This window comes from Saccostrea cucullata, unplaced genomic scaffold (assembly GCF_032062105.1).
Source record: "Saccostrea cucullata isolate Sc308-1 unplaced genomic scaffold, CSIRO_AGI_Scuc_v1 ctg600, whole genome shotgun sequence".
NCBI lineage: Eukaryota > Metazoa > Mollusca > Bivalvia > Ostreida > Ostreidae > Saccostrea > Saccostrea cuccullata.
The window spans coordinates 3,250-27,288 of NW_026921289.1; the positions used below are offsets into that span (position 1 = coordinate 3,250).

General features: G+C 34.5%; 1 protein-coding gene across 1 annotated transcript in view; it reads left to right on the top strand.

Annotated features, from left to right (window-relative positions):
- Positions 1–1,455: 1,455 nt before the first annotated feature.
- The window catches only part of LOC134259626 (uncharacterized), a gene marked incomplete at its 5' end in the record, with an annotated part of 129,161 nt that continues 106,577 nt past the window's right edge, over positions 1,456–24,039 (top strand). Inside the window, 6 exons of the mRNA XM_062742228.1 lie at positions 1,456–1,522; positions 4,715–4,817; positions 8,724–8,889; positions 14,025–14,229; positions 15,296–15,334; positions 19,569–19,638. Coding sequence (XP_062598212.1) covers positions 1,456–1,522; positions 4,715–4,817; positions 8,724–8,889; positions 14,025–14,229; positions 15,296–15,334; positions 19,569–19,638 — 650 coding nt within the window. The remainder of the gene's footprint in view (positions 1,523–4,714; positions 4,818–8,723; positions 8,890–14,024; positions 14,230–15,295; positions 15,335–19,568; positions 19,639–24,039) is intronic.

Below are 24,039 nucleotides of genomic sequence, written 5' to 3' on the forward strand. Positions count from 1 at the left end.
TAGATTTTGAATGGAATGAGTTTTATTAGGAAAAACTGACTACCAAAAAGTTTTAAAAAAAAATGTTGTTCAGAAAAAGTGTTGGAGGGGGATGTGTGTCCCTGCATCCCCTCTTACCTCCTCACCCAAAATATATATTTGCTGTTTTTTCACATGAAAATAAAAATCATAGTCGTTTAAATAGCTTTTAAATAGCTTTTTAAAACAATTTATATCAATTTGGAATTTCCGAATCTATTTTTAGGTAAATGTAGAGGAAATAAATCCTTGTATTGACCTGGAACGTCACGTGCAGGTCAATACAACGTAATATTTTTCTAACATAGTTGGATCTCAGCCAATCAGAGAGATTGAAATTATTCAATCATATAATAATATTCGATATCAAGCTCCATACGTAGCTTTACTGACATCACGGACGACAGAAATAAGTGTATTTGAAAAAGAATACCGTTTCTACTCAGAACCCCTATGTGATTCATGTATCATTTGTGGACGAGCGTTATTTTTTGAAATCTATATCTAGAATTTGCAAAATATATTCAATATTTCAGAATTGTTATTTCCGGAGACACTTACAAACTGTAATGGGTATGTAACATCTTTTTTGGAGAATAGAATTAACTTAAAAACCGTATTAGGACAAAGAAAAAGAGAAAAGTTAAGAGGGCACATGTTGGACATGAACTCAGAATTTAAATTCGAGTATTTATATCGTTGTCCCAGATTTTAGAGAATCTCTGTCCCCTCAGAGTAGTGACTATCATTCTCCTTGTAAAGAAAATTAATTATTGATTAATCCGTTAAGTAATGAAATAGTGAATATTAAGTTTTCTTTTTTTGGGGGGGGGGGGTGAAATCAGTCGAAAGACAGGGGTCATACGTAATTAACATTACCATGTGTACATGTATTTATTACCTATCATGCATAATTTTATGGCCATTTGGGTTGAAATTATATTTATTCATATATCTCTCGGTCTTGCTTTAAGTACGGAACGATAAAATTTTGCCAAAGTATTTAAACACATTTTTTATCGTCAAGTGTTATCCCTGTGGTAGAAGCTTTAAGGCGGTGTACATTGCAATGCATACAAGAAAGTCATTTGAGATTTATAGTCAAAGACACTTATTTTGATAATCGCAAATAATGACCAATTATAACCATTTTTTAACCTCCTTAAAAACACTTATCATAAAAAAAAACGAAAAACAAAACAAAAAAAAACAACAACAACAAAAAAAAAAGAAACAAACAAAAGAACAAAACAAAACAAAACAAACAAAAAAAAAACTATAAATTCCTTTAAGGGAAAATTTGTTAAATGAGATCAAATCCTTTAAATAACATCAATTTTATGATTGTATAAAATTGTTATATTTTGCCTTGTGTTTGGGTGTTTGTTGTTGTTGCTGCTAAACATAGACCCTCTATAATCACATTTTATTCCACAGGAACAGTCAACAGCCAGACCCATTTTCAACACGCCAAGGAAGACGACAGAGTCTACAGGGATCACATGTAAGTTATGTTTAAATACATGTTGTAAATTTTCCATTCAAATATGACGAGTTTTCCCCAGAATTGAAGAAACTCAGTAAAATCCACAGGAAGCACCTGATACCATTGAATAAAAGGTGCATTGTATTTAGTTGTACTCCCACACATGAAATCGCTTCATATTGTCTTGATTATAGTTAATATCAGTATATCATTAACTTATTTGAGAAATTATTATTAGAAAGTTCTTAAGCGTATCGAATCAACTAGGATTAATAAACTCAATACACTAAAACTTCGCGTTTACGGGGGTAAAAATGCGCTCGTAATAAAGATACATTGCAAAAAAAAGTTATTTTCTCTAGCTATATCTCTCTTTCTCTCTCTCCATTGTAAGGCGTATTGAAAAGGGGTTGTTCGCGGGGGTTGGAACTCCCTTTATATCTTGTCGAGTGGAGAGAGAGAGAGAGAGAGAGAGAGAGGATGGAAACGTTTCAGGAATTAGATATTTGCTAATAGAACTAACTTTTGAAAATAGTTCAAAACAGCTAGATCGATTACTCATATTTCCTTTGCTACATGTTTTTCCCAATGCATATACCTTCATTATCCTTCCTTTTCAGAGTTTTTATTTATTTCAATATAAAACAAATCACAGTCAGGGTTTGATAAATTAATTTTTTATCCAGAGTTTTCAAAAATCTTCTCTTGGCATTTTTTTTTATTGAAAAAGTATTCAATTTCGTTGGAATTCCTGAAAATCCATTCAATTTTATTATACATGTAACAGTAGTTTTTTGATTGTCTAATTTTTTTTTAATCGGAGTTGGGGTTTTGGGTACCTTTTCAAATATCAACAGAATATGCAGAAGACCTCAGTAAATTGCATTTTATTATTTGATTTTTATAGGTTTTCAAAATTAAACATTTTTTTCTAATTCTAAAAAAAAAAATCTTGAATATAAATCGGTAAATCCTTTCCGGCAATTTGAGGACTACAGTTACTGCATGTAGTCTGAGAATTTTTTTTAATGGGGTCCTTTTCAGGGTATTATCTCTCCAGGGATCTACATGTACTGTACACTGTGTACATATATGATTGAGCCCGGCGCTGTTGGGGGGGGGGGGCACAAAAAATTTATGGATCCTCTCCTGTTCTATCTCTCAACATGCTCTCTCTCTCTTTCAAATTATTATTAACTAAATACTCGTGATGGTTATTTTCTTTTTCTCTTCTGATGCAAGTTATGTACAACTAAAATCAATACCAACAAGCATAATATTTGCAAAATATTAAGACTTCTTAACATATGAAACAAAATTAATAGTAATACCCTGAAAATTTCTTCAGTTTAAAGGAAGATGTTAAAAAAGAATCGTAGAATTCATCGACTATAAAAACTGGTTTGCACTGTGTTAAAAATATTAGGCCTATATATGCGGCCTATCTTCGAAATTACGTAACAAGATTTTTTATCGAGTTCGATATCCCACTTACATTACAATGTATGTAAATTGGAATGGCGCATACTTCAGTTCAGGAGAAATGTGGAGGAAGAAACCAGCAATATTCACAGGACCTTCCTTTAGAATTAATACTGAAATGAGCATGATGTACTAGCGCTACACTATTTGAGGAAAGCAGTCTTTTTTTAGGAACTCGAACCGACGTCGGACAACATTGTATAGGGGTAAATTGTGAGTATCGTAAAAGTTCATAAGGCCTACCATTACAAGATACAAGATATTTTATTTACCAAGCAAGGGCCCCGAGGGGCATTTCAACGTACATAAATGTACAATTTAAACATTACCTGTACTCCGTCACTACCCAACTCTGCATCACTCCACGGTTTTGGAGTCCACACAAAACAGGCTAACGGGGGTATACCCTCAAACGAGGGTTTTCCTTCCCTAAATGCAACGCGCAAAAAACAGAAAAACGATAGCTCTTCTTATTTAAAAAATAATAAAAAAAAAATCATCAGGTCCAGTACAATCAGTACATTTTAATCATTCATTTAAATAAACTTGAATTCCCTTCACCCAAGGATGCTTTGTGGCAAGTTTGGTCACCCAAGGATGCTTTGTGGCAAGTTTGGTTGAAATTGGACCAGGGGTTCTTGAGAAGAAGTCGAAATTGTGAAAAGTTTACAGACAGACAGACGGATGCCGGACAAAATGTGATTAGAAAAGCTCACTTAAGCGTTCGGCTTGGGTGAGCTAAAAACTGAACAGTACTGAAAGGTAAAGAAAAAAAATTACAACTATCTGTCTTCAATATGTATCCATTTAATCAACTTGAAGGCGAGTAAACTTTTTGTTAAACATTTGGCGTCATTCTCGTGAGAACGCAACTTTACCAAGTGACGATCGATTGTGGGTCAAAATTACTGCGGCAAAAAAGTCTAAGGCAGAATGAATGTGCAGTAGTGCAAATTTTTTCTTCACCCAGGCATTGTCGTTAGAGCTTGCAGTTACGAGCATCGCTTCACAACGCTCGCTATTACATCAATACTTTAGTATTTTTATGGAAGCATTTTCAGGTAGACTAAGTGTAGAATTACCGGTATATAAATTTGTTCAAATCATACATGTAACAACCAAGGTTAGGGTGGGGCCACAATGGTGAATAAAAGATTTAGAGAGAAAATTTTAGGGAAAAATTTCAAAAACAGAAAATCTATGTCAAGTTATATTGACATGTAAGCATGGTCCATTGTGGTAGGGAGGGAAACAATGGGGAAACAAATTTAAATTATTACAAAGTAAAATATAGGAAGAAAATGTTTTAAAAAAATCTTTTTACCAAGAACAGCAAAACCAAATGCTGTATCAAATTGAAGGCATTCTCAAGTAGTATTAAAATTCAAGCCCCCACCCCCTTTCAGTAAACATTTCAGTTCTGATCTGATTCCAATTTGCTAAGGTGAGCTATGTGGCCCCTGGGCACCCAGGCCTCTTGTTTATAGAAATCAGAAATAGGAAAAGTCTTTAAAAATCTTCTTCTCAAGAACCAGTGGGCCAGGAAAATTGACAATATGTGGAAGAATCCTGGGGTAGTGAGCTACAATAGATATAAAAAGAGGGGAAATCTGGTAAAGAACTTCATCACAAAAGTTACTCAGGTGAGTAATGTGGCCCATGGGCCTCTTGTTCTTTTAAAATTCTTACTTTTATAAATTTATACATTAAATAAAATCTCATTATAAGGCTTCCAGTTTGAAGTATGATCCCATAAAAGAGGCAGAGGAGTATATAAGATGGAAAAAAGACAAGGCCTGTCTGCAGGTGAAAGTGATTGATGATGTTATTGGTAAGATAGCAAGTTTTGGTTATAAACGCTTTCACTCTACTAGATAACAGATTCAGGGATTTTCCACTCACTTTTGGGAATGGTCCGGCCCAGTCTGTGCTGAGTCATTTTTCATGCATCTTTAGTTTTTCCAGCCTGACCATATCTGTAATTGTCTATATAGTAGCTTTAAACTTGAACTTTCATTCAAACTTTTAAAGAAAAGAATTTAAAATCAAAATACTGTGAAAGAAACCCTTAAGGAATTTCCACCCTCACAATTTTATAGGTTCAAAGTATAAAAACTATATTTATTTTCATTCAATATACTTTAAACGATCCATTTATTGCAAAAAATGTATAGGTCGCCGTATTATTTAAGATGCGAAACAAAAATAAACAGAAGTGTAAATGAGTGTATATCAACATAAAGAATTGGACATTTTTTGGAAACGGTATTAAGAAAAATAAGTAAAGACTGGTTAAAATGCATAATTCTGATTCTGAGTGTTCCTAAATACTCCCTACTTAAAAGATACTTTTGAATTTTGAATATCAGGTAAACTATTTTACAGAAAAGCAAATGCCTGAATGAAGAGACCTTAGAAGGAGTTATTGCCCTTGTTAACATTTTTTGAAGATTGAATAATTGATTAAATATAGAAAATATGCATTTTCTTAATTCTTTAACTATACAATATTTATCATTACACCTATTGTACTAGTAAAGCATTCTTCCAAGATATATTTTTCTAAAAGGTATGAATTTAAACTAATTACAGTTTTTATGATAACCTATGACATCATAGGAGGGTGGAATTACCTTAAATATTAGTTTTAGCTTACCCAGTCAGGGGCATAACTCAAACAAGTTATCAGAAAAATAACTTGAATAAGTTATTTACAAACACAAATATTTTTTAATGATAACTTAAATTTTTTAATAAGTTATATTTTTATATTCTACTTGCACATAGATTTCTTGGGAGTTTTGTATTTCTTGCCAATATGCATTGCACTTTGATATTACATTATGTAATACTAAGTCTAGATGGCACGGTGTAGTACCTAAACGGCTGCTATCGGAACAAAACCGCGTTCAATGCTGCTATTCGAAAATTGTACGGCTGCTAGCAGAAATAAATGTGGAGGGGGGGGGGGGGCGTCTGTAACTTGAATGTATTGTGCAGGTGTGCGTGTGTGTGCATATGCCATAGACGTCGGAAGCAAGTTGAAAGATGTGGGGGGGGGGCTACACCTGGTCCGATAAAAAAAAAGATTAGCCCAAGTTTTCAGTCCCTATATTATGTCTGTATCTTTGCAAAAAAAAAATGTGAAGGCTTACCATCTGTTCACATGAAGGTTCCATATAAAAAAAAATTAGGGCGACATTAGGATGTTATAATTCCCTGACTTCTTAACAGAATTTCCTGAAGGTGTGTAAGATAAAATGTATGCTAATACACTAGAAGTTGACAAAATATCTTTTGGATAGCGTTTAGTTTGATAAAGTTATAGATAATTAAAAGTGTAACATATGTTTTGGGACACCCTGTATGTAACGTTCCGAAAGGGTGAAATACCAAGCGGCTAAACTTTAATAATCGAATTATTGACCATTTTGTTGAGCCAGCGAAGAAAAATACTTACAATTTCGTCCATTTTTTCCACTAGCAACCGCTCAGTTTTCAGATAGCAGCAATGAACGCGCAATTTTTTTCTGATGGCAACCGTTTAGGTACTACACCATGGATGGAGTTCACCGACTCCAATGGAGAATTGGTGAGAAGGTGGAGATAAACAGCATTTTGCATAAATATCAAAAGAATATGCTTGCACAAATCATAGATTAATTTAGCGATATATTGTAATGTAAAGATTAAAATGGGTACCTGAAAAAAGTTGTAAATGAAGTATTTTAAAAAAAGTGCACTCATTCTTTATAAAGCATCTATGGGTCAAGAAAAACAGAAATTTTGAATTTCGTGGTCCCTGCATTCCTGGGGCCTGAAGGGTTGGGCCAAAACCAATTAAATTAATACAATTTTATGAATCTTCTTTACTCCTGGACATCAAGCAGTCAAACCATTGGCATTAATGATAAATGTAATTATAAGGCTAATAAATATTTAGCCCCAGGGTCAGAGGTTCTTGTACTACATATATGTAAGATAGGGTTATTATAATTATAAAATATATAGTGAAAATACATTTATCTCTGAAAAACTTATTCTCTGCTCCTGGGTTTAAAGAAACTCGTTGAATATGTTTTGTTTAATGTATTTTTATGATGAGGAAGAGTGACTTCTTCCAAAATTAGGATTCAGGGGTTTTGGTTCCCGGTAAAGGCTCTGTCAATTATATAGTGAAAGTGCGTTGACTCTTTGAAAATCCTCTCTGCTTCTGGGTAATAAATAAATTTAACTTAATACACATAGTTATGATGACTCATGAGGAAGGTGCCCCTTGAAAATTAGAGAATAATTTGGCCTTAGGGTCATGGATTTTAGTGTTAGGTTGGGGCTCTGTTGTTTATAGTGAAAATGCATCACATGTACTCTTCAAAAATATTTCTCACTGCTCTTGGGTATTAAACAAACAAACCAATTGCATACATAATGATTAAACGTTGGACTAGTACTTCTACACCAATATCTTGAAAACCATTTATATACATCATTACATGTATCGGAGTGATTGGGGAGTTCCATAAATTTCAAATTATTGAATGGGCCTATCTCTTTTTTTTACTCATAAGGAGTTTCAGATAATAATGAAGTTTGATTGTAAGTATGGTTTATATGCAGGCTATATTTCTAGCCATATATATTTTTCTGCACCGCCATGAATATGGCCGGGGCATATAGTGTTTGTCTTGTCCGTCTTCCGTCCTTTCGTCCTTCTGTCCTTCCGTCCTTCTGTCACACTTTGCGTTTAGCTCTGTTCAAAGCTAAGTTTCAAAGAAACTATCCAAGATATTTTCATCAAACTTCATATGCTGATAGATATTGATGAGAGCTATGGTTCATCTAGGGATGAACACTACCAGACTTGCTTTGGATGCTGGATCTGACTGACATTTTCAAGACGAGTGACCAGGTAAAAGTTTTAGGAACAGGTTCATTCCTAAGGAACTATAAGCCCTACTTGGACCAAACATGCATGGATGATGCATCTTTGGATGGACACTACCAGACTCGCTTTGGATGCTGGATCTGACCTATATTTTCATTTCCAAGTAACTATAAGTCCTACTTGAACCAAACTTGCATGGATGATGTATGTAGGGATGGACACTACCAGACTTGCTTCAGATGCTGGTTCTGACCTATATTTTTATTCCCAAGTAACTATAAGCCTTACCTGAACCAAACTTATATGGATGATGCATCTTTGGATGGACACTACCAGACTTGCTTCGGATGCTGGATCTGACCTATATTTTCATTTCCAAGTAACTATAAGCCCTACCTGAACCAAACTTGCATGGATGATGTATCTAGGGATGGACACTACCAGACTTGCTTCGGATGCTGGATCTGACCTATATTTTATTCTCAAGTAACTATAAGTCCTACTTGAACCAAACTTGCATGGATGATGCATGTAGGGATAGACACTACCTGACTTGCTTTGGATGCTGGATCTGACCTATATTTTTATTTCCAAGTATCTATAAGCCCTACCTGAACCAAACTTGCATGGATGATGCATCTAGGGTTGGACACTACCAGACTTGCTTCGGATGCTGGTTCTGACCTGTATTTTCCAAACAAGCAATTCAGCTGCATCACTATTCTGGATATTCTGATCAAATTTTAAACACATACAAATTTTCATGTTGCTTTACTGATATATCCTCGGCGGGGCATTCATGTCCTATTGACATATTTCTAGTCTTTGATGAATTGTGTCTTTTTTTTACAGGAAAAGGAGTGTTTGCAGGAAGGGATTTTTGTGAAGGGGAGTTTCTTCTAGAATATGATGGGGAACTGATACACAGTTACCGGGAGGGATTAAACAGACTGGAAAAATATCCCTCCCACATTGGAAGCTATATCTACCTATTTAAGTACAAAGAAAAGAAAAAGTGGTATGTTTATTCCTTGATATACTTACAACAAGATATTACTGACATACATTTAGGAAGTAAATGTAATAACATTTTACTTGTTCAAAATGTTAATTACAGAACTAGTTAGGTGTGTAATATTACCAATATACATGTATTGGTTTATTAAAATATTAAACCTTTTGTTAATATAATTAATATACTATTAACATACTTTTTCCGCAGGGTCATAATTCTGCTGATTTTTCAAATGCCATTTATCAAAGATTTAATTTCCAAGACATAAATTGCAAAAAAATTCATGTACGAGGGTTGATCAAAATTAGCAATGTCTATGTGTCAATTTCTTTAATATTTTGAATCATATTTTCAAATTTCTCTTGTACCAAAAGATGCATGGAAATAAATAAATGAAATAGGGGGTGTCACCGCCTCACAACTAAACATCATGTTATAAAGTGTATATTATTAGAATAAAAAAAGACAAACAAATATTTATAAAGAAGCATACAAGAAGGGTCTAATCGCCCAAATTGGTTTATTATTTTAAAAGACAACATTTACAACATTTTCTAGCTTGAGTTAAAATTACATGACATCATTGTTCTTTTTTAGCTCAACTGAGCCAAAGTCTCCAGTGAGCTTTTCTGATCACATTCTGTCCGGCGTCCGGCCCTCCATCTGTCTGTAAACTTTTCACATTTTTTACTTCTTCTCAAGAACCACTGGACCAATTTGAAGGGGAGGTAATTAAGAATTATTGAAAAAATGGCATCTTTTTAAAATCTCAAGAGCCACTGGGCCAGGAAAGATGAAACTTGTATGGAAACATCCTCACGTGGTGTAGATTCAAGTTTGATCAAATCATGACCCCAGGGGGTAGGGTGGGGCCACAATGGCCAATTAGAGTTTTGCATAGGAATATAGGAAAATTCTTTAAACATTTTCTCAAGAACCCCTGGACCAGGCCTAGGGATCAAGAAACATCTTAAGCTTAAGTCACTTATTTTTAAGTTGTATTCAAATGTTGTAGAAGTCATGCATTTTTTATTCAAAATATTACTACACAAAATTTTCTAAAAGCGATGTTATCTGCAAATATTGAGATTAATTCAATAATCGATAAAGATTTTACAGGCAATTGAAAATTTGACTTAACCCTGTCTTAGTCTGTTTCATGATCATGGGACCAGGAAAGATGAAACGTATGTGGAAGCATCCTGATATTGAACTTAAAAGCTGTATCTCAGATTTTTGATAAATCTTCTATTTCAAAAGTTACAACCATAATTGTCCCTCAAGGTAACCATTAATTTATTAGACAAATTCAACATTTTCCCAATAATTCAAGAACTAAGAAAGATATCAAAAATTTGAGATTCTGTTTGGTGAACACACATATTTGAGACACAATTAAGCCAGTTTTCAGAGAAATTGGTCAATAAATAAGGGAGCTGAATCCTTTGAAATAATACCACCAACTCCTATCTTACTTTACAGTAGAGGGCAATAACCCATTACACAACAAATCCTGCCAAAGCTAAAAATATATGACACTTTAGATTGATTGATTGAATACTGTTTAACGTCCCTCTCCAGAATATTTCACTGATATGGAGACGTCACCATTGCCGGTGAAGGGCTGCAAATTTAGGCCTATGCTCGGCACTCAGTGGGGTAGGGTGGGGATGCATTATGTATAACAAGGGGGAAATCTGGTAAAGAACGGAATGGTCCACGCTTCTCAGGTGAGCGATGTGGCCCATGGGCCTCTTGTTTTTCAATATTAGACGTGCCGATTACATGTACATAATGCACATGTACATGTCTTTATTTCATAACTGCACATTTTGTTTTAAAGAAATCGTACATAGAAAAATACTTGAAGTATATTTAAATTTAGAAATATGTTTTGTATACATGTATACTGTATACAGGGAAAATTTCGCCCCCGTGTTATTTTCGCCCCTCTCGCCCTAAGATCTTTTGGGCGAATTTAAAACAGGGCGAATTCAAAGAAAACAGGATAATTTTTTTAACAAAACTAAGATTGGACGAATTTAAAACGGGGCAAAATTGTTTGCAAGTGTGAAAGGGCCAAAATAATACGGAGCGAAAATAACCCTGTATACAGTACATGTAAGTACTTATAAGAATAGAAACACTTTATGGTTTTTCTAAGAACGGTAACTCTACTTTTTGTTTCCGAAAATATGGGAAATTCAAATCATCGCCAAATTCGTTATACCGCCATGATTTCTAAATTACAAAAGGAGGCGGTTTATCGAGAATTAACTGTACTCAATTAATACATGTTTAACTAAAAATTCAAGAACATTGCGATTTCATAAAGTCAGTTCTCCTAGAAGAACTTTAAGAAGAGTTTTTTTAATAGGATATGAAAGCACCAAGTCTCTATTTTATTTTAATGTTTCAAATAGAAAATGAACTGTTCATTACTTAATTGGTATATTTGGTATATATACAGGGCCATTTTATGCATAAAGTGAACCGACTTCTTTGTAATTATAATTTTAATAAGTCATTCCATGCTGCCATTTTTTGCTCACCTCGACGAAGTCTTATAGCTTATGCTATACCCCCCGCGTTGGCGTCGGCGTCGGCGTCCCAGGTTAAAAATGCTGGATCTGACCTACATTTTGATTTCCATGTAACTATAAGCCCTACCTGAACCAAATTTGCATAGATGATGTATCTAGGGATGTACACTACCAAACTTGCCTCGGATGCTGGATCTGACCTACATTTTCATTCCCAAGTAACTATAAGCCCTAGCTAAATCAAACTTGCAAGGATGATGCATCTTAGGATAGACACTATCAGACTTGCTTGGGATGCTTGATCTGACCTATATTTTCCATACAAGAGACCAGGTTAAAGTTTTGGGAACAGATCAATCGGTATGAACTTGAAGTCTTTGATATCTGCAGTTTTAACTGTTATGAATATTTGTTTACACAATACATGTTTTTCACACTAAACACATAGAAATATATATATGCCATGTAGAGGGTTAAGCACAAATTGCAAGAATATTGTTGTTGGGATGAATACTAAATATTAAGAAAATATGATGTAGGATTTGCATTACTAAACTGATAACATTCATCAAGGTGAGCTTCGTAATCTTTGATTACCTATGTTTGTTCAATCGTATCCCCCTTTCTGCATATCATGAAATCCAATTCAATCAAATTATACGACCTACATACATGTATATAGTCTAATAGATGAACAAAATCCATTTTTTTTTAACTGAGAATTACTTTAGAGATAGTTATTTTTATAAAATATTAAGTCTTGCATATATTTAGTTACAGAAATATCATTTTCTGTTTTATTCTTCAAAGTCTATGAAATGATATTAATAATTCTTTGAAATCTTAAATAAGTATTAAGCTGTATATCGTTTTGAAAGTATTGATTCCTTAATATTTTTAACTATTTTGAGTGAAGAATTGTGCGTTTGAGTTAACAATTGTGTAAGAGCATGTAACGTGTAGAATCGTGAACGTGAAAGATCATTCATGTAACAGGTTAAATCATGCATTAATCATGCAGAATCGTTCGCGTAACGTGATCGTTCGTGTAAGTTGTCAACAATAACGTTCCAGCCACTGTATTGCAGGTACATGTACATCTACTAGACCTTTTCCTCCATTTAAGATGATATCATAACAAGAGTTAAAGAAAATCTTCAGTTATATGGCAAGTTGAGAAATATCATAAATTGGCTATTGACCCATAATAAAAATATAAACGTTATGCAAAAACCATATGTAGTTCTTACAAAACAGAGAACTCTAGAGAATTTAAGAGACCTCTTGAATGGTAAATTAAAAATTATGCAAAATCGATTATAATCTAAATCTTTGACTCTTTCTCCTGAAATGGAAATTATTGTCCTCTCTATTACTAGTATGAATATTCCTGTTAATATAAAAATGCTTTTAAATCTGTATTTTGTTTTGAGAAAAATCAAACTTTGAGTTCACTTCAATTCATTTCATTAGCTAAGTCGTACTTGTATTATTCAATCCAGTGAACGCAATACTTTCGTGGTGTAATGCTTATTTTCGAATGCAATGCATGACTGTATACTCAGCTTTAATTATACCCCTTCCCCGAACAAGGGGGGTATACTGTTTTACCCATGTGTGTCTGTCTGTCTTGTCTGTCCAGCTGTGTGTCCGTCCAGCTGTGTGTCCGTCCGAAACAAATTTTCGTCACAGTTTTCTCAGCAACTACTCAATGTAGATGCTTGAAATTTAAAACAGTCTTCTCTGAGGCATGCAATATGGTGGGATACATTTTTGCTCAAATCCGATGTCAACTTCCTGTTTGTCTGTGCGTCTGTCAATTTCATGCATTATAACACATTTTCGCCACAGTTTTCTCAGCAACTAATCAAGGTAGATGCTTGAAATTTCAAAACAGTCTTTTCTGAGGCATGCCATATGATGGGGTACATTTTTGCTCCAATCTAATGTCAACTTCCTGTTTGTCTGTGCTTCTGACCGTTTCATGCAGGACAAATTTTCGTAGCAGTTTTCTCATTAGCTATTCATAGAAGATGCTTGAAATTTTATTACTGACTTTGTTGAGGCATGCCATATGGTGGGACTAATTTTGATATGAATCTGATGTCAACTTCATCTGCCTGTAATTGAACTTGTGTAAACATTATATTAACATGATAGTGCTTATTTACATCAGAAAGGGGGAGGGGGTATTACAAGTGAGCATTGGCTCACAGACTTCTTGCTTTTTATGCATATTTTAAAAATTTTGATGCATATTTCTGCAAATACGCACCTTATCTGGAGCTCTGCGGCTGAATTTTTATCATATTAGAGATTCCGTTAGATTTTGTATCCTAGAACAAAATTTCAAAGTTTCAGAAAATTTGAATCGGAGGAAAAATTTTGCCTACCGGTGTGTCCTACCTTAAATACAGGTGCATGCATGGGTCAATCAAAATTATTATTGGCGTGGCCTAATGAAAAAAAAACTGAATATTTAGTCTTTGAGCATCTTCACTAGCCAAAGGTTTACAGTCCGCTCTGCTCCAAAAAGCCTTGGCTAGTGAAGATGGTTTTTAAACTATTTAAGACTTTTTGTCTTTTTGAATGAAGGATTGATGCAACCTTTTCTCGACAAAAAGGAAGATATGTAAATGACGCTCCACTAAATAGTGTTGAGAACAACTCGGAGATGAGGTTGCTAGAAGTGGAAGGGAACCCCCATCTTGCCTTATTTGCAAGACGAAAAATTTTCAAAGGAGAAGAAATTAAATACGACTACGGAGATGATGAAAAGTTCCTTCCATGGAGAAAAAAGGTATTTGATATACAATTGATATGGCCAATTGGCTTCTTGTTGTCCCTCACTTGTGGCGAATATGAGATGACATTAAATCTCATTTGTCTGTTCGTCTGTGAGCATGTAAGTCTATGTAAGCATGTAAGTAATCATGTATATGTATATTTAAGAAATAAACAACACTGTTAAATAGTTGTCTTGGAAATTTCAACTTTTAGTTGGACACATGATCAGATCCTAACTGTGAAGCCCAAAGGGCTTAATTTCTTAGTAGATTTGTTCAAGTACCAACTAAAAGTTCATTTCCCAGAGAAGTTTTTAACAGTGTTGTTTATTACTTATATTTACATTTGAGCTAGACATAGATTTGGAGCAAAAACTGCATTTATTACACGAACAGGTCGCCGCAGCTATGTCGTGACGCACAATGACCTACAAGTTATAATGGTCTAAAAAGTTCACTTCTCTCCATCATTCAATGTTTACATTCATGTTTAGCAGTCCTGTTCAGGAAATATCAGTATATAGTGAAAGAACTATGATCGCAGCTGAGAATAATCCAACTATATCATAAGTTTATAAAATATTTGAAGTCAAAATTACCTGTTTTTATTTACATAACTCCAAAGGAATTTTGGATTGAAAAGGTATGTGTAGTTTTAGGCTAATTAGATTATTCAAAAATGTATTCACATCCAAAGTAGATTTTTTGCACATCTGGTGATCAAAAAATAGCCATGTCATTTGATTTATCATTGAATTGTATTAATTTAGAAGTGTTCCAAAAGAAGTTGCGCCATGACAGATATATTTAGACAAAATATCACCTCCATCTGTGATTTGGTCGTGCTATGATCTCTGACCCCCAAATATTTCATTCACATAGAATTGAACATATTTTCTCTTCAATAGGTTCATCCAATAAAGAATAATGCAAATGTAAATATATATATTCAAAATTTATTATCTTTAAAATAACAATTACAATAAACTCAGCCTAGTGCATAACCATCTTTTATGTAGTCCTTGAATTTCCATACAAAATGATTGTCAATGAAAAAGAATCTCTTTATCTCCTTATTAGGATCCCAATGCAAAGGAAGAAAGAAAAGCAGCAATAAAGGTAAATGATATTATGAATTGTAGGTGTTTAAGATATATTAGAAACCAGAAGAGCTTATGCAATAGTAATGCGTCTGTTGTCCATCTGTCTGTCTGTCTGTAAACAATTTTTCAAAATGCTACTTTTTAGCTCATCTGAGCCAAAGGCTCAAGTGAGCTTTTCTGATCACATTTTGTCCGGCGTCCGTCTGTCTGTCTGTCCGTCTGTCTGTCTGTCTGTAAACTTTTCACATTTTCGACTTCTTCTCAAGAACCACTGGGCCAATTTCAACAAAACTTGCCACAAAGTATCCTTGGGTGAAGGGGATTCAAGTTTATTCGAATGAAGGGCCACACCCTTATTCAAGGGGAGATAATTGGGAATTAATGAAAATTTAGTGGTATATTTTAAAAATCTTCTTCTCAAGAACTACTGTGCCAGGAAAGATGAAACTTATGGGGAAACATGCTCAGGTAGTGTAGATTCAAGTTTGTTCAAATCATGACTCCCGGGGGTAGGGCGGGGCCAAAATGGCCGACCAAAGTTTTACATAGAAATATATAGGAAAATTCTTTAAAAATCTTTTTCTCAAGAATGACAAAGCCATAATTCATAATATTTATACGGAAACATGCTCAGGTTGTGTAGATTCAAGTTTGTTCAAATCATGACCCCCCGGGGGTTGGGCGGGGCCAAAATGGCCGACCAAAGTTTTACATAGAAATATATTAAGGAAAATTCTCTAAAAATCTTCTTCTCAAGTATGACAAAGCAATAATTCATCATATATATATGGAAGCATGTTCAGGTAGTGTAGATTCAATTTTGTTCAAATCATGACCCCCGGGGGTAGGGTGGGGCCAAAATGGCTGACCAAAGTTTTACATAGAAATATATAGAAAAATTCTTTAAAAATCTTTTTCTCAAGAATGAAAAGACATAATTCATCATATTTATATGGAAACATGCTCAGGTAGTGTAGATTCAAGTTTGTTCAAATCATGACCCCTGGGGGTAGAGCGGGGCCAAAATGGCCGACCAAAGTTTTACATAGAAATATACAGGAAAAATCTTTTTCTCAAGAATGACAAAGCCATTATTCATCATATTTATATTGAAGCATGCTCAGGTAGTGTAGATTCAATTTTGTTCAAATCATGACCCCTGGGGGTAGAGTGGGGCCAAAATGGCCGACCAAAGTTTTTCATAGAAATATATAGGAAAATTCTTTACAAATCTTCTTTTCAAGTATGACAAAGCCATAACTCATCATATATATATGGAAGCATGCTCAGATAGTGTAGATTCAAGTTTGTTCAAATCATGACCCCCGGGGGTTGGGCGAGGCCAAAATGGCTGACCAAATTTGTACATAGAAATATATAGGAAATTTCTTTAAAAATCTTCTTCTCAAGAATGACAAAGCTATAATTCGTCTTATTTATATGGAAGCATGCTCAGGTAGTGTCGGGTTAGATTCAAGTTTGTTCAAATCATGACCCAGGGGGTGGGGGGGGGGAGGGCTGGGCCAAAATGGCCGACCAAAGTTTTTCATAGAGATATATAGGAAAATTCTTTAAAAATCTTCTTCTCAAGAATGACAAAGCCATTATTCATCATATTTATATGGAAGCATGTTCAGGTAGTGTAGATTCAATTTTTTTTAAAATCATGATCCCTGGGGGTAGGGCGGGGCCAAATTGGCCGATTAAAGTTTTACATAGAAACATATAGGAAAATTATTTAAAAATCTTCTTCTCAATCATTTTCTAAAAAATAGCAAATCCATGATTGGTCACCAGGGACTACTTTTGGATTAAAACTTTACAATAAAAAGCCATTTCATACTAGTCCTACCCTTGGTACTCAGGTGAGTGATGTGGCCCACATGGTCCTACAGTTCCAATTTCTATATAACTTGGCACACAAGTAGACTTCACTTTGATACATAATTCTTTACATCAGTTTCTAGCTCACCTGAGCCGAGGCTTTTCTGATCACATTTAATTTGTCCGTCCTCCATCCGTCCGTCTTTCTAGCTGTTCGTCCGTCTGTCAACTTTTCATATTTTCGACTTCTTTTCAAGAACCACAAAGCCAAATTTGACCGAACTTGGTACAAAGCATCCTTGGGTGAAGGGGAATTTAAATTTTTAAAGAAAAAGGGCCAAGTCCCGTTATAAGGGGAGAAAATCAAGAAAAGAGAAAAATAGGGTGGGGTCATTAAAAAATCTTCTTCTCAAGAACCACTGGGCCAGAAAAGCTGAAACTTATGTGGAAGCATCCTGGGATGGTGTAGATTGTAAATTGTTCAAATCATGACCCCCAGGGGAAGGGCGGGGCCACTATGGGGAATCAAAATTTTACATGGAAATATAAAGGAAAAATCTTTGAAAATTTTCTTCGCAAGAACCACTGGGCCAGAAAAGCTGAAACTTAAGTGGAAGTATCCTAGGGTAATGTAGATTGTTAATTGTTCAAATCATGACCCCCGGGGGGGGGGGGGGGGGGGGATCAGGGCCACTATGGGGAATCAAAGTTTTACATAGAAATATATAGGAAAAATCTTTGAAAATCTTTTTTGCAAGAACCACTGGGCCAGAAAAGCTGAAACTTATGTGTACATGGAAGGAACTTTTGGTAGTATAGATTTCAAAATGTCTGAATTATGATCAGTGGGGTAGGGTAGGGATGCATATGAATGTATTACAAGGAGGAAATCTGGTAAAGAACAGAATGGTCAAAGCTTCTCAGGTGAGCGATATGGCCCATGGGCTCTTGTTGATTTTGATGAACAGTGTTGCCATGGTTACAAAAATAGAAATTTCTGTGAAATTCTTTCAAAATGCTATACCTCCTACAGTTTTGGTCTGATTTCAATATAAATTGGAACACAAGTAGACTACACAAAGATACATAATACTGCATCAGTTTTTGCTTTCGTTGAACGGTGTTGCCATGGTTACAAAAAATAAATTCTGTGAAATTCTTTCCAAATGCTATTCAATCTACAGTTTTGGTCTGATTTTGATATAACTTGGCACACAAGTAGACTTTATTAATATACATAATTCTATGCATCTGTTTTTATTAGCTCACCTGAGCCGTTTTCAACCAAACTTGCCACAAAGTATCCTTGGGTAAAGGAGATTCAAGTTTGTTCAAATGAAGGGCCACGCTCTCATTCAAGGGTCTATAATTGGTCTGTTTGTCTGTCTGTATGTCTGTAAACAATTTTTCAAAATGCTACTCCTCCAGCAGTTTTGGTCTGATTTCAATATAACTTGTCATACAAGTAGACTACACTAACTAAAGATACATAATTCTGTATATCAGTTTTTGATTTCGATGAACGGTGTTGCCATGGTTACTAAAAATAGAAATTTTTGTGAAATATTCTCAAAATGCTACTTCTCTTACAGTTTTGGCCTGATTTCAATATAACTTGGCACACAAGCAGAATACACTATGATACATAATTCTGTACATCAGTTTTTTATTTCGATGAACGGTGTTGTAAATTTAAGACTTGTGGTCAGCTTAAATTAGCAGGGTGAACATGAACATGACATGTTCACCCTTCTAATTTAAGCTGACCACAAGTCTTAAATTATTAATTATTTTTCTTCCTTGTGCAACTTATTTCAATTCTGTATGCTGTTTTGTGCAATATATGATCACTGATACTGTCATTGATATTTCTTTTCTAAACTTAATATAAGTCCAAGTATATATCCAAGTTGTTCAAATCATGACTCTTGGGAATAGGGCAAGGTCACAATGGGTGCATGATCTAAATTTAACATAGGAACATTTTAAAAAATCCTTTAAGACTCTAATTTTTTCTAAGAACAAGCAACTTAGAACATATTTTAGGAAAAAAATCTTTTTCTCAAGAACAGAGAATCATCCATGATTTTCATATTGATATGGAGGCATAATTAGGTTGTTTAAAATTAAATTGTTTCAAATAAAGGCTTTAGGACAAGGGCTGACCCACAATATGAGTTGAAATGAACAAGAACACTTAAGTCATTTGGTATACATGTATTTATCTGGATGCATCATCAGGTAGTTTAAAAATCAAATTCCCCCTCGTAACTTTTCAATACAGAGCTGATTTTTGCTTTTTTCCCCTTGTCAATGAGCTCAGGTGAGTGAGGTGGTTTTTGGGCCTCTTGTTGTCCCACACTTTTAATGATTGGATCATTTACCATACAAAATGAATGACTGTGATTTTTTAAAATTTGTATTAGGTGAAGGCGTGCTCAGTGCTTCTTGAGAAGCTTAACATCTTGCCATCTCTAGCTCATGGAAAAAGTACAGGTAAGTTGTTTTAATTAGAAAAAATGTTTATAATTGATGCATAATATCTTAAATGGATTTTGAATTTGTTGGATTAACTAAAGTAAAAAAACTATAGCAAAGCTTGTTGCAAAGCAACGAGTAGGTCAGTGAGTCCTGTTTGACGGAAAGTAGCTCGTACTTCAAAAAAATAGTAAAATCTTCCAAATCTATGATGACTATTGCAAATGTAAGCCATTTCTTTCTACTTCTGGTTCGACCAGAACATTGGTCAACGGAAAATTTAGTTTTATGCCTCCAGCATGTCCAGTGACAAATATTTCCCATAGACTTGTCAGTAACAACAAAAATAAGCATTTTCTGACTACTTCCGGATTGGCTGGAAGTGACGTCCCTGGATGTATTTTGATGATGTCAATATATTCTTCACCTGAGTAACTTAGGTGACCTATTGCTTTCCAGTTTCGTCCATCTTTGTTCATTGCCGGGCTTTTGTAAACATTTTAATATTTTCAGCTTCTACTCTGAAACCACTGAACCAATTTCAACCAGATTTGATAAACAGCATTTGATTGAGTGAAGAGGAACATATTAAATTATGAATTTCATGGTCCCTCCCCCCAGGGGCCTGAGGACTGGGGCTAAAAACACTAAAATTATTGCATTCTTTAAAAATCTTCTGTTCTCCTGGACATCAAGCAGGCAAACTGTTGGTATGAATGTAATGAGCATTGAGTCCTCTACCAAAATAGTGAAATTCGTGCCCCCAGGGTCAGGGGTTCTAGTGCTAGGGTGGGGCTAGATAGATTATATAGTGAAAATGCATTATTTGTTTGAAATCTTCTTCTCTGCTCCTGGGTATTAAATAAACAAACTAAGTACATAGTTATGATGAGCAAGGGTGTCTCTTCCAAAATTGTGAATTTTATGGCCCTTAGGGTCAGGGGTTCTGGTGTTAGGGCAGGGCTTTATAGATCATATTGTGAAAATGCATTTATTCTTTGAAAATCTTCTCTGCTTCTGGGTATTAAAAAAACAAACTAAGTACGAGGGCTGTTCGGAAATTATTGAGACAGTGTGTATATTTTTCTTTCTAATGAACGTCTTTCAGTGAAAATTTGCACATATGTTTGACAAACTCTAAGATTTCATAAAAGCAAAATATAATTCACAAATATTAAATTTCTTATCTTCAGTGGTATAAAAATGTGTCAATGGTAGGGGTACCTGGAGCAGTCAAGAAAACAGATGTTGAAAATATGTATCACCAACGTTCCACCCCACCATGAACCCATAATAAGAGCGAAAATAAATCAATTTATGTGTCTAATTTATTCATATCATTTTGACTTCATGTTGTGCAAGTTTGGTATCATTCTGATCAGGAATATGGAGATCACAAGAAAAAATAAGCACGGTACAGAAATCTGATAACGGCAACAAAATGGGATTTGATGTTAAGGCGGAGCAGCGAGAGACTTAAAAATTTGTGTATGGCATATATAAAACTCTTATTCAGACTGAATGACCTGAAAAACTTTGACAGCGGTAAACATGGTTTGTAATTTCATATGTATATACTTTTGTCTAACCTATAATTCAACTAAAATATAATCAAACACTCTGGACGACCATCAAATTTTACCGCTACGGAATTATAAACATTGACCCTCGTTGCATAAATGCGCACTGTATGAAACTAAATCATTCTGTATAATATATGACGCATGAAAAAATTACACAAGTGAAGCAACAGTACATTTGCTTTAAAGAATTGTTCAATAAAATAGACAGTTGAATTTTAAAATGAAAAATATATGATAACAAAGAAAGAAGAGTAAACGCTTCCCGGTCGTTTTTACATGCAAAAACAACCCCAGCTGCTGTGACGTTACAATGACGTATTGATGCTGCTCCAGGTCAATAGACATATGTTTACAATTTCACAAGAAATTATGTAATTTTTATAGAAATTAGAAATTTTGCATAATTGTTTAATTTGGTCTTCGTTAAAGGTTGATGAATTTTTCTGAGATTATTTCTGTCCTTTTTGGAGTAAAAGTAAATGTCTCAATAATTTCTGAACAACCCTCGTACATAGTTATATTGAGCAAAAGTGCCTCTTCCTAAGTTGTTACATTAATTGTCTCAGGGTCAGGGGTTCTGGTGTTAGGGCAGGGCTCTATAGATCATATACTGAAAATACATTAATTCTCTGAACATCTTTTCCCTTGCTTCTGGGTTTTATGCCAATGATCCAAGTATATAAATGATGTAAGGTGCATCTAGCAAAAAAGTTATTTTTTGGCACCCCTGGGTCAGGGTGTTGGGGTTACATAGTTTTGTTACAGATTTTCCTCTTACCGTAATTTTATTAGCTCTAGATCTACTGGTCAGAGACAGACAAGAGGCCCATGGGCCACATTTTCACCTGAGCACTAAGGGTAGGAAAAAGTAGAAAATGGCTTTTTATTGTAAAGTTTAAATCCAAAAGTAGTCCCATGACCAATCATTGATTTGCTATTTTTTAGAAAATGATTTTTAAGGAATTTTCCTATACATGTATATATATATCTTAAAATACTTTGGTCGGCCATTTTTGCCCGGCCCTACCCCTGGGGGTCATGATTTGAACGAATTTGAATCTACACTACTTGAGCATTTCAGAGAATGTATACCAAAAAGTAGGTCATAGTGACCTACTTTTGAATATCTCAGGTACTTATTTAATTAGAATCATCTTCAATTAATGTATCTTGAGTCCTCAGAAAAATTTCAATCAAAAGGTAGGTCACTGTGACCTACTTATGGTATTTTATAATTATATTATGATATCTTCAGTCTTAACAGGCTAAATATTATCAAACTTTGTAAGTTTATGCATTTAGGGTCTTATGATACTAATTGAGTTGGAGGCTTCTAATAGAAGTGATAGATTGTACAATTTATTAGAAGAGTGATTCAAGGCCCTTGGGCCTCTTGTTTGTTTATCTCGAAGAATGCAGAAGAAGAACGCAGACTGAATAGAGGCAGGCAAATGAATAAGAATGTAAAAAATAGAAATTAAAAACATAACATTAGATTATTAAAATAGTGAATGTTTTGGTAAGAACAGACTATAGATTTCCAAAGTTAGCTTATTGCTGCAGGTCAAATACTCCGAAGGAAGCCACCCCACTTTTGATACAATTCATAAACTACCGGGTTTATGCGTAATGTTAGGTAATACCTCTCCCTCTGTTGCTTTAATTATAATGTTTAGATATTTAAAAGGAAAAAAATCCTTGTTTTTGATTCCATTTTTACCACTGATTACAATAATGTTGGCTGTTGTGGTGTAAAATGGAGGTGTCTTCCCACTTAGCCAAAATTCTGGTGACTGGTTTTGGCTAGGCGGGAATGGTGTACAAGAAAGGGCAGGGAGAGAACAGAAAAGATTGATTACAGGTGTCCTATAGTCTGTTTTAGAATGACCCATGCTTTGAATTATTTTAAATTCTTTAATTAATATATTTGCGTCTTGTTAAAATTAATTAGAATGTTTTTTTCTAATTCTTGATGACAGTTTTTTAGAAAACATTTTTAAAAATATTTATGGCTCACCTGAGTCGAAGGCTAAAGTGAGCTTTTCTGATCACATTTTGTCCATCGTCCATCTGTCCGTCTAGCTGTCCCTCCATCAGTCCATCTGTTAACTCTTCACATTTTTCACTTCTTCTCAAGAACCACTGGACCAATTTTAATCAAACTTTGTACAAAGTATCCTTAGGAAATGGGTAATTTAAATTGTTATAATAAAGGGCCAAGACCCCTCCCAAGGGGAGATAATAAAGAAAAAACAAAATAGGGTGGGGTCATTAAAAAATCTTCATCTCAATAACCACTGGTCAGAAAAACTCAACTTTTATGGAAGCATCCAGGGGAAGTGTAGAATCTAAATTGTTCAAATCATGACCCCTGGGGGTTGGGCAGGGCCACAATAGGGAATCCAAGTTTTACATAGAAATATATAGGAACAAACTTTGAAAATCTTCTTCTCAAGATCCACTGGGCCAGAAAAGATGAAACTTATTGGGAAGCATCCTGGGGTAGTGTAGATTCAAAATATTTAAAATTGTGACCCCCCCCCCAGAGGACGAAGCCACACTAGGTATTACAATGGGTAAATTGGAATGGATAAAGAACGACATCACCAATGCTACTCAGATGAGCGATGTGGCCATTGGGCCTCTTGTTTTACTGAGACAGTCTATATAGAATAGTAGGGAGTAAGGGCATAATATTTTTTTATTATATTCCATAAGATGGTAATCATGGTATTTTCAACAAAAGAAAAAAAAACAAATTAAAATTCTTATTTACACTTTCTCATGCTTACCTTTGGAAAAAGACATATTGCATCTTTTCAATACTTTCATATTT